At 42.6% G+C, this 12397-nt stretch overlaps 1 protein-coding gene across 1 annotated transcript in view; it reads right to left on the bottom strand.

Moving 5' to 3' along the window:
• LOC121003167 (fer-1-like protein 4) overlaps window positions 1-12397 on the bottom strand; it is a 144940-nt gene that overhangs the window by 29218 nt on the left and 103325 nt on the right. Inside the window, exons 26-30 of the mRNA XM_040434794.1 lie at window positions 8767-8937; window positions 7328-7482; window positions 4117-4295; window positions 3180-3265; window positions 2885-2983 (exon numbers count right to left, since the gene is read on the bottom strand). Coding sequence (XP_040290728.1) covers window positions 2885-2983; window positions 3180-3265; window positions 4117-4295; window positions 7328-7482; window positions 8767-8937 — 690 coding nt within the window. The remainder of the gene's footprint in view (window positions 1-2884; window positions 2984-3179; window positions 3266-4116; window positions 4296-7327; window positions 7483-8766; window positions 8938-12397) is intronic.

Genomic DNA, 12397 nt, shown 5'->3' with positions numbered 1-12397 from the left:
CACTTTATACTGGCACATATTGGAGAGGGGAGAGAAATTAGGCACTTGATACTGGCACTTATAAGGGAAGGGGGGAAGAGGCACCTTATATTGGCACATATTGGGGGGAGAAAAGAGGCACTTCTTAATGGCACATTATTTGGGGGCTTCTACTGAGGCCACAAAGAAGGGGTATTTTATATGGGGGCTCTGCATTGTACTAGTATTATCAGGGGATTTATCTGTTTCTGCAGTATAGTATTGGGGAGCACAGCGGCACAGTATTGGGGGTAGTAGGATGATTTGCCCAGAAGATGGGAGGATGATGGAAAAGTAGTAAACTAAGATTTTTTTTTTTGTTGTCAAACTGCAGAGACGAAAAATGGCGACAAAATGGTAGTCTGGTCTGAAGGTCTGAAAGGAGAAGATGAGGAAAGAGAACATCTACATCAAAGGAGACGTCACTGGATGTAAGAGGTATGGGGCGCTGTATTTCTGTAGTGACGGGATCAGGGGCGTAACGATCGCGGGGCGACAGTGACCAGGGGTGGAGGCGGGACATGGGCGTGGTTGGAGGTGAGACATGGGCGTGACTTGGGGTGGGACATGGGTGTGGCCTGGAAGGGGGCCTTCCCTCCCTTCTGTTCGGGTTTGGCTTGAAGAAAAGGTGGCAACCCTATGTAGTCTAGATCTTTCATCAATAGAGAACATTTGGCGTGTCATGAAACGTAAAATCCGGCAAAGAAGACCCAGGACTGTTGAGCAGCTAGAATCCTACATCAGACAATAATGGGACAACATTTCTCTTCCAGAACTCCAGCAATTGGTCTCCTCACTTTTCAGATGTTTACAGACCGTTGTTAAAAGTAGAGGGTTTCTACATAATGGTAGACATGACCCTGTCCCAACCTTTTTTTAATGTATTGCTGCCATCAAGTTCTAAATGAGTTAATTATTTTCATGAACTGGTAAAATTTCTCACTTTTAACATCTTATGTGTTGTATGATCTGCTGTGAATAAAATATAGGTCTATGAGATTTGCAAATCATTGCATTGCTTTTATTTACATTTACACAGCATCCCAACATTTTTGAAACTGGGGTTGTAATACAAACACGTAATTGCACAAATTTTTATTGCTTACTACTGAGGCCTTGGGTTCCCCTTGCAGTTGCATTGAGGTCTTAGTTTCTAACCCAAAACTCTGCCCTTGATTAGGATGCAGAAAGCCATTCTCTGATAAATCCATGAGACTAGGATAGCTGTTTGGCACCTCTCTGACCTCTGCTGAACCCTCTTGTAAGCTGCTTTATGCGCAGACCAAGGCTGAACTTTTATTTCGGTATAAGTCAGCTCATCAGAGGTCAGAAGGGTGCTTTGTCACACAATAGCTTTCTGCAGCTGCTATGTACTGTGAAACATAGGAGCTGTACAAAACAGTGCAAACGATTTAATAAAAACCCAGTAAAATGGTGCCATTTAAAAACACAAACAATGCAATGCAAAAAACAAGCCATCATATGGCTATATTAACAGAAAAGTAAAAAAAAAAAAGAAGTTGTGGCTTTTGAAAAAAAACACAGTAGAATTAAAAGTGTTCTCTAGCATTTCTTTTTTATTATAAACCCCCCTGCTCCAGCAGTACTCGTGAAGAGACTTATACTTAGATGCTCCTTGTTTCTCTAAAAACGGCTTTGTGGACTTCACTGGCCTTCTGGTCTCCGCATGGAAGGGGTCATTTGAGTTGCTGCAAAACAATGACTAGCCTCAAGAATGGCATGTCCCCAAATGGCACGTGACCCAGCAGGCACATGCTGCCAGGGTATAGTACATCACTGCTGAGGCCAGTTATTGGGAGCAGCAGCTCACGTGAACCTGTCCATGCAGAAGTTGACATGCGATCACTGGAACTGTGGTGAAGGCAGCCTAGGAGCCACAGAGTGGTGAAGGCAGGGGAGTATAGCTCTCTTCACAGGTCTTGCTGGGGGGGGGGGGGGGTTTAAAATAAATCCTGGACAAGTCCTTTAAGTTCAAAACTAGGCTATGTCCTTAAAAGATTAAAGGCGTCATCTGCTTTGTACAATCAGTAGGTGTTTTGTAACCACTCTGACCAGGAGAACTTCCCCAGTAAATCAGGATTCCCTAGTACTGTATATGAAAATGGGGTTTCTAGACAAGTGACTTTATAATGAGACAGTAGTACATTAAAGGCCGGTATTTATAAGATGCCAGAAGGCACAAAGCGATCCAATCCATGGTGTCACAGAATGCTCAACATTGGTGACTGGAGAAGAGCCGAGATTGTGGAAGCAGCGAAGAGTATAGATGCCAATGTAAGGCTACTTTCACCCTGGCGTTTTGGTTTCCGTTTGTGAAATCCGCACAGGGATCTCACAAGCGGTCCAAAACGGATCAGTTTTGCCCTAAATGCATTCTGAATGGAAAAGGATCCGCTCAGAATGCATCAGTTTGTCTCCATTACGCCTCCATTACGCTTTGGAGGCGGAAATCAAAACGCTGCTTGCAACATTTTGGTGTCCGTCTGACGAAACTGAGCCAAACGGATCCGTCCTGACACACAATGTAAGTCAATGGGGACAGATCCATTTTCACTGACACAATCTGGCACAATAGAAAACGGATCCGTCCCCCATTGACTTACAATGGTGTTCAAGACGGATCCGTTTTGGGTATGTTAAAGATAATATGAACGGATGCATGCGGTTGTATTATCTGAACGGATGCGTTTGTGCAGATCCATGACGGATCCACACCAAACGCGAGTATGAAAGTAGCCTAAGCTGAAGCAGCACAGTTCTTTGTACATTGTAGCAATTGCTGGGGGATTATTTCACAGGCATTCTGTCAGCAGTAGACAGAAGTGAATAGAACCACAGCACATACCCTTTCACATAGATATCACTTGAAGGCGTCCCAGTAAATGGATTTACATCATCTAGAATGACATCATCGGTATTCCAAATAATAACCCGTAACTCGTAACTGCAAAAAACAAGTAAATTATTAAACCATTTTATGTTTGTCTTATGAAAGTAGTCCACTCAAAATACACATTGCTTATGTATATATTTTATTGTTCCTGGGTTATATATTTTTTTTAACAGGCAAAAGTTTATATGACTATTTGTCCATTCATCGTCAATGGGGGAAAAAAAGGTAAACCATTTGCCATATTTACCTAACTGGTTCACGTGGTTTGATGTTTACAGGTGGTGGGGGAGGAACATCATTTGGGAACATGTCGATCCACATGTGAAGGGACCCCTAGCAGATAAAATTTTTTCCATGTTATGTGCTATGTAATATCATCTTGTATTTCTGTAAGAACAAGTTCACAGACGTATCCCTTATAATTCTCTCAATAAGGGCTTATTCACACATCCATAATAAAAATCATCTGTGTTGTAGCCATAATGAATGATTATTAATACAGAGTCCTTATATCCAAGTAAGACATGGACCTGGCTTCTACTGGCATGTTTAAGATTCGATAGATATACATGATAATTTAGTCAAATGGTTTTATTGTAATCATTATCTGATAGATCATCAGTATCTGATCTGTGGAAGGCCGACTTCCAGGATCCCCGCCGATGAGGTGTTTGAGAAGGCAGCGGCGCTCCTGTGAGCGTCTCAGCCTTCTCTCAGCTTTTCCTAGGCCAGTAGTGACGATAAGTTCATCTGTCACGTGGCCTAGGTGCAGCTCAACCCCATTGAAGTGAAAGGGGCTGAGCAGCGATACCAAGTACAACTGCTATACTATGTATGGCGCTGTGCTTGGTGAGCACGGAGACGGCCACAGCACTCAGGAGCGCCAGTGCCTTCTTAAACAGCTGATTGGCAGGGTCTCAGGTGTCCTTCCCCCACAGATCAGATCAGAAACTGATGACCTATACTAAGGATAGGTCATCAGTAATAACATGTCAGAAAACCCATTTAATACATATGTATAGCATCTCTTAGTATATGGCACAGTATTTATCTTTTGCAGCTGCCACTAGAGGGAGCTTCAGAGTATACATTTAAGTCAATGATAAGACAGTAAACTTGATTAAAATCTAAATATTGTCATCTAAATCACGCACTAAAGGTTGGATTTAGCTTCAAACCATTACCTGTCCCAGGCCTGGGTTCTCTGTGTTGTACAAGGTCCTCACTTCTACATGTTCTGGAACAAGCCTGGCGCCATACTCTGGCATCTCATCCCAGTGCTGAAGAACATGAAGTGCTTTATGTTCGTCATAATCAGACAGATTCACATCATCTTCTTTGTTCTTATCTTTCATGAAGGCCTCTGAAAACCATAAGAGATAAAGTGAAGGAGTTTCCCATAGAAACCATCCAGGTCGCTGCTTTATTTTCCAAATTGTCTCAGAACAATAAGGGAAACTGGTTATTATTATTATTATTTATTTTAAAGCACTATTAATTCCATGGCGCTGTACATCCAGATGGGGGGGTTACATAAATATAAAAATACAACAAACAAGAAACTATTAACAGACTGGTACAGAGTTGGTTGTTATCAGTACTGTTCCATTTTTCTATTTATTCGTTTTGATGGATATCATTTTAGTCATTCATGGGGTCATTTATCAAATTGGTGTAAAGTAGAACTGGCTTAGTTGCCCATAGCAACCAATAATGATTCCAGCTTTCATTTTCGACAGCTACTTTGGAAAATGAAAGGTGGAATCTGATTAGTTGCTATGGGAAGCTAAGCCAGTTCTTCTTTACACCAGTTTGATAAATGACCTCATCAGTGTCTAAACATCAGTGTAATCAGCACATTGGTGATGAGTAATTCTGCAGATATTACAGGGAAATAAGTATTAGCTTATAGCACCGCCATATTCTGCTGTGCTGTGTGAGATACAGTATTTTCCTTCCAAATGAAGATCAAATATTACTGTATATGCAGTGGCGTACATAGAGAAGTAAGGGCCCCATAGCAAGGATCAAACCAGGCCCCCCACACAGGACAGAAGTCTTTCTCCCTAAACCCTTTTCAATGACCCTTGGGCCATTTTTTCACTGCTTCATCTGCTAAAAGTGGTTCCTTTAGAGCAGGGAGGCCCCCAGAGCCAAGGTTTGCTGCCCCCGTCCTGCTGGACAGAAACACAGCTGATCGTGCGATAAGCTGTGTTTATTCCTGGAGCGCCGCACAGGGAAGGATGACAGCTCTTGCCCCCTGTACTGTAGCAGGAGTCTGGAGCAGGACAGGTCTCTGGCTATTGGCGAGAGTGGGGGCGCCGAGGAGAAAGCAGGCGCAGTTTATCAGCGATTCTGCCTTCTCCTCAAGGAGCGCTCTGCAGCAGTGGCGTACTAAGGAGGGGGGGTGCCAGAAGCAATGAGCGCTTCCATCAATACAGATGGAAGCGCTCAATGCTGGAGCGCAGGGAGCTGGGTCCTGTCACTCACCACTCAGCTCCCTGCGCTCCTCACCTCCTTTAGGCTGGCGGTGCACAGAATGGTGAAGCAAGAAGACTTCTCCCCACTCCACCATTCAGCCTACAGACACGGATCGCGCTGCCGGAGTGTGTGGGCGGAGCCTGCAGTCCGGGAATCTGCATAAGCTTCGCCCACACAGTGCTGCAGAGCGATCTGTGGCTGCAGGGGAGAGAGGACTGTGAGCTTTAGGAACAGGACAAGGTGAGTAGGTACTGTGTGTTTTTTTTGTTTTGTTGTTTTTTTTTTACTCAGAGGGGGCACAATGGTCATAAATTTACATTTATGGAAACCTGTGGCTTTTCTTTTATAGGTCTTATAATAAAATGTTTAAAAAATGGAACAAAAGACCCAAGCCTCATCATCCTATAGTCAGAATGTGTTTAATAGCAGAAGTAGTAACACCAGCCATCCGGCCAGTAGTAGAGGCATTTGTAACCAAGGTGGTGATAGTAGGGGCAGTGGTAGCCACCGTAGCACTCGAGACAAATACATAGCAGTGAATCGAGAGGGGGGCCAATAAGCCCACAATGATATATCTCAATCCGATAAGACTGGTAGGGAGGGTGAGGACTTTGATGATGATTGTATTTTGGACAGGACTTGGGAGTTGCATATGGGTGTTGAGGAGAAGGTGACCCCAGAGGAGTAGGGTATTGGCAGCAGCAGCAATAAAGAGCAGAGGCACCATCTGGCCAAAACCTCCCAAAAACTGGCAGGGCCAGATCTGCTTCTATTATCAGCTCAGGAACTGGTGATGACAGCAATACTGTGGGTGCAGGCTGAAAACATACTAGACCTAGGCCAAGCTTGGCTGCCTCTAGCTCTGTTCGAACAACTCCTATATGGCAGTTTTTCATTCCTGTATGGCGTTTTTTCTGCATAAGGCTGGCACACAAAACCACTGCCTTGTGGAACATCTGCAGGATTAAAGTAAGCCATGGGCATGCAAAGAGAAACATAGGTACCAAGGCTCTATTGCTTTACATGAGGTCGCATCACTGGATCCTGGGGCAAAATAGAACTGGGCAGCATTCCAAATCAGAACAAGTCTGTTTTCTTTGTGCCAGTCAGCCTGCACCCCAAGCAATACAGTGTCCTTGTTATCATCATAAGCTACTTCTTCTCCTGCTCAGACTCCTCCTCCTCTTTGTACTCTGCTCCATCATCAGACATACATAAAGGACTGTGTGGCCATGAAAAAAACTATTCTTGACAATCAATTAGCCAAGTGGCCAAGTTTCCACCGGTGCAGTTGTTGCCATACCACTTAGTTGTGTCAATCATGGCTTGTACAGAACAAGTCTTCTTCTGACCCCGTTGAGCAAAAATTTTGGACGCTTGGTCCCAAGAAGCCATTGTTCTTTCCCATAACACTGTTTGTGTTTAAACACCATCTGCCCCAATTTTTGGAAACATTCTAATATGGAAAAAATATAACACATGCGACGGTGCAGTGTGTTTGTAAACATGCTGTTTAACACCATCAAACATGTGTTACCCGTAGCTATTTATGTCAGTATTCACTCTGACATTATTTGCTACTGCTATCAAGAGCTTAGGAAGGGGGGAGGGGGAGAGAAAGAGCAAAAGTTTGTAAAAAAAAAACCAAAAAGTGATAATAGTTTTTCATAAAAAATGAGTCCAAGGAGAGTACAGGGTGTAATGCACCAATTTTCAGGGTAATTGGAGCAAGTTTGATTTGTGAAGAATCAATTCGGATACACATCAATTTTTTATTTAAAAAATTGTTGAATTCAACACAAAACAAATTTCAAGAAATTGACTCATCTCTACTAGGTACTCAATTGTGTTTACTCTTGTAATATCTGTATATGTCTATAGACACACTATCACAATAGATGTTCATTTTCTTACCTTCAGGAAATGCCTCATTGGGAATCTTAAAGATCTTGTTATTTACTTTCAGCTCCTCTCTTCTATATTCTGGTGCTGGTAGACTGTGCTTCTTACATAATGAAGTTAGAATCTGTGAAGGTCTGAAGGCATCTCTCCATGCATTATACCCCTCTCTGCAGGAGAAAAATATTTTACTCTATACATTATATGTAGTAGTGAGACCTGTATATTTTGTTTTGCTCAATTTTATTGTTCTTTCTGGGAGCACAATATTGATGACCTGTTCTAAGGATAGGTCATCAATATCTGGTGTGGGTCTGACTCCCAGCACTACCACCAGTCAGCTGTTTAAAAAAGGCTGCGACCTTCTCACAGCTTACCAAGCACAGCTTCATCCATTGAATAGCAGCTGTGCTTGATACTGCAGCCCAGGCCCATTCACTTGAATGGGACTGAGCCACACCTAGACCCAGGGGCGTAACTACCATAGCTGCAGACCATGCGACTGCTATAGGGCCCAGGGCAAGAGGGGGCCCAGTTGGGATCATCTCCTCTTCTACTGAGGGGGTCAAAACTTGGCTAGGACTGTACCCTCTAAAGAAAGAACTTTTAGCAAACAAAGCAGTGGAAAAATGGCCCAAGGGTCATTAAAAGGGGTTTAGGCAGAAACCCTTCTGTCCTGTGTGGGGGGCCTGGTTTGATTCTTGCTATGGAGCCCTTGCCTCTCTATGTATGCCTCTGCCTAGACCCTGTGACTAATGAACATGACATCACTGGACTAAAGCCTGTATGAGACTGGCAGATAAGCAAACGATTGTTGGGAGGGAAGTGTTTCCTTCCAGCAATTGTTTGCTAGCTTCCGGAGGCATATAAGATTTCTTCCACAGCATGGGGAGGAGAAATCACTATGCCATTGCTCGTCCCCATGCTGTCTTGTAGTTGCTATTAGACAGCACGATCTGTCGCTGGCAAGCTCTGATTTTTAAGCATGCTTAAAAATCTGAATTGCCCAATGAACAAGCATTTGCTCATTCATCGGGCAATAGGCAGCAGTATTATACTGCAAGATGATCTCTAACAACTGTTCATGTGATTATCGGCCGAAAGATCGGCCAGTGTAATACAGCCTTAAGAAGAGGCTGCAGCACTCACTAGAGTGATATGGCCTGTTCAAAAAGTTGACCGGCGGGGTGCTGGGAGTCCCCACCAATCAGACATGGATGAACTGTCTTGAGGAAAAGTAATCAATATTTTAAGCCCGGAAAACCCCTTTAAACATGCCTTGAGCTACTAGTCCCTCTGTATAAGTATATATTGGATGATCTTGAGTTATATGAAGTCAAAAGTAGGCACAATGATGGAAAGAGAACCCAAGAGGTGGGCACAGTGGATAGTGGAGCCAAACATGGAATGGCATTATACATCTCAGAAGATTGTAATTATTTCTTTACACTTACACATCATATTGTAGTGCTAGGCCACAGTTTGGCCGGTAACTACTATAGAAACGATTTTCTAGGTCCAACTTAGTCTCACCAATCAAATCGTCTGACCCAATAAGGTCATGATCAAACACAGAAATTGTCAGTTCGGATTCTGCAGGGAATGAAATGGTAATTTCGAACACTCTGAAAAAAATGCAAAAAGTAATAAAAAAATAGTCAGCAGGCAAACATACAACATTCTTCTGATAATAAGCGAGTCCCCTAACAATGGGAATAGAAAATTAAGCTATTTCAGGTATATCCACTTGAGGTGTATATGCTGCAGATTTTCTGCTATTAGAAAATCCACAATATTATACAGTAGGGGAACCTGTAGTCTTAAAAATCAGTGCGGATTCCACAGCATGACAATTTATGCTGCGAATTTCCACAGTGGATTTTACTCTTTGCAACGCATAGTGTCAAATCTATTTTGATAGTGAAGTCCATCTGATAGCAGCTGTGCTTGGTATTGCAGTTCAGCCCCCAAGATGCTACTGTGAGTGCCAATGCCTTCTCAAGCAGCTGATCGGCGGAGCTCCCAGATCTCAGACCCCAGCTATCAGATACTAATGACCTATCCAGATGATAGGTCATCAGTAGAAAGGTCTAATTTACTTAAAGGGGTTGGCCACTCTCCATGTATTTGCTACTACTGTGTGGGAGGCAGGGAAAAAGTTAATTTCCTAATATATGTCATTAAGCAGATCTGCCTGTTTTTTCTATTATCTAAAGCCATGCCCCCTGAGCCCTCTCTGCCCTGCAGCCGAATCCGTCCATGGCTGCACGCGACATGGAGGAGCTTCACAACAAGCTTGTCCATGCCAGATCATCTATGCAGTCTATCTGCGCCTGCGCTCTTCTCCCTCACCTGTAAGAGCAGAGCATGTACAGTGTGCTCCTGTCAGTGATGACTTCGGAGATCAGCAGCTAGTGGAGGAGGAGGACAAGCATTTCCCTGACGTTCCCTGCCATAAAACCCTCCTGAGCCCCTGTATACAGTAGGCATTTGAAAGATTTTTTCCGGTCGCTGTTCTGACCTGAAAATGGGCAGGGCTAATGAAAAGTGGGCGGAGCCTAGATTTTACAAACTATATATAGATAAACACACAGTATATAAATATAACATGTGTGTTATATATTTACAGTATAAACATAATTATATATGTGTATATATACCACATATATATGTGTGTGTGTGTGTGTGTGTGTGTGTGTATATATATATATAAAATATACTATATATAAAAATGAAAAAAGTATGTATATTTTTTCTGAATTTTATGTATGTATATATATTGCGTGTGTGTGTGTGTGTGTATATATATATATATATATACACACACAGTCAGGTCCATAAATATTGGGACATCGACACAATTCTACCATTTTTGGCTCTATACACCACCACAATTGATCTGAAATGAAATGAACAAGATGTGCTTTAACTGCAGACTGTCAGCTTTAATTTGAGGGTATTTACATCCAAATCAGGTAAACGGTGTAGGAATTACAACAGTTTGCATATGTGCCTCCCACTTGTTAAGGAACCAAAAGTAATGGGACAGAATAATAATCATAAATCAAACTTTCACTTTTTAATACTTGGTTGCAAATCCTTTGCAGTCAATTACAGCTTAAAGTCTAGAACGCATAGACATCACCAGACACTGGGTTTCATCCCTGGTGATGCTCTGCCAGGCCTCTACTGCAACTGTCTTCAGTTCCTGTTTGTTCTTGGGGAATTTCCCCTTCAGTTTTGTCTTCAGCAAGTGAAATGCATGCTTATATGGACTCAGGTCAGGTGATTGACTTGGCCATTGCATAACATTCCACTTCTTTCCCTTAAAAAACTCTTTGGTTGCTTTTGCAGTATGCTTTGGGTCATAGTCCATCTGCACTGTGAAGTGCCGTCCAATGAGTTCTGAAGCATTTGGCTGAATATGAGCAGATAATATTGTCTGAAACACTTCAGAATTCATCCTGCTGCTTTTGTCAGCAGTCACATAATCAATAAATACAAGAGAACCAGTTCCATTGGCAGCCTTACATGCCCACTCCATGACACTACCACCACCATGCTTCACTGATGAGTTGGTATGCTTAGGATCTTGAGCAGTTCCATTCCTTCTCCATACTCTTTTCTTCCCATCCATCTGGTACAAGTTGATCTTGGTCTCATCTGTCCATAGGATGTTGTTCCAGAACTGTGGAGGCTTTTTTAGATGTCGTTTGGCAAACCCTAATCTGGCCTTGCTGTTTTTGAGGCTCACCAATGGTTTACATCTTGTGGTGAACCCTCTGTATTAACTCTGGTGAAGTCTTCTCTTGATTGTTGACTTTGACACACATACACCTACCTCCTGGAGAGTGTTCTTGATCTGGCCAACTGTTGTGAAGGGTGTTTTCTTCACCAGGGAAAGAATTCTTCGGTCATCCACCACCGTTGTTTCCCGTGGTCTTCCGGGTCTTTTGGTGTTGCTGAGCTCACCGATGCGTTTGTTCTTTTTAAGAGTGTTCCAAACAGTTGTTTTGGCCACGCCTAATGTTTTTGCTATCTCTCTGATGGGTTTGTTTTGTTTTTTCAGCCTAATGATTGCTTGCTTCACTGATAGGGACAGCTCTTTGGATCTCATCTTGAGAGTTGACAGCAACAGATTCCAAATGCAAATAGCAGACTTGAAATAAACTCCGGACCTTTTATCTGCTCATTGTAATTGGGATAATGAGGGAATAACACACACCTAGCCATGGAACAGCTGAGAAGCCAATTGTCCCATTACTTCTGGTTCCTTAACAAGTGGGAGGCACATATGCAAACTGTTGTAATTCCTACACCGTTCACCTGATTTGGATGTAAATGCCCTCAAATTAAAGCTGACAGTCTGCAATTAAAGCACATCTTATTTGTTTAATTTAAAATCCATTGTGGTGGTGTATAGAGCCAAAAATGTTAGAATTGTGTTGATGTCCCAATATTTATGGACCTGACTGTGTGTGTATATATATATATATATATATATACATAGTGTGCATATAAATATTTATAAACTTTAATTATTATTTTTTAAATATATTTAAAGGGACCGTCCAGATCTATTGATGACATATTTTCAGGATAGGTCATCAGTATCTGATCGGTGGGGTCCTGACAACCGGTATCCCCGCCAATCAACTGTATGAAGAGGACGCAGTGCTCCATGCGAGCGCTGCTTCCTCTTTATTACACTGCCGGTCGTATCGCAAGTGCAGTGTAATAAAAGCACTCACTCCATTCAGGTGAATGGAGCCAGTGCTTGTAATTATACTACGTCTCTGCTCCAGAGGAGACGACGCATAGTGTAATAACCAGGATGCGGCTCCTCCTTTTCAAACAGCTGATCAGCGGGGTGACACGTGTCGGACCCCTGCTGATCAGATATTGATGACCTATCTTGATGATTGGTCATGAATATATATGGAAGGACAACCCATTTAACCCCTTCATGACCAGGCCCATTTTCCAATTTTTACTTTTGGCCTTCCCGGAGCCATAACTTTTATAATTTTCCATTCAAAGAGCTTTATGAGGGCTTGTTTTTTTTTGAGGGACAAATAGTATTTT

The sequence above is a fragment of the Bufo bufo genome, chromosome 6 (assembly GCF_905171765.1).
Source record: "Bufo bufo chromosome 6, aBufBuf1.1, whole genome shotgun sequence".
NCBI classification, from domain to species: Eukaryota; Metazoa; Chordata; class Amphibia; order Anura; family Bufonidae; genus Bufo; species Bufo bufo.
Note: the sequence above shows the minus strand (reverse complement) of the source record. Positions and strands in the feature narration are given on the sequence as shown.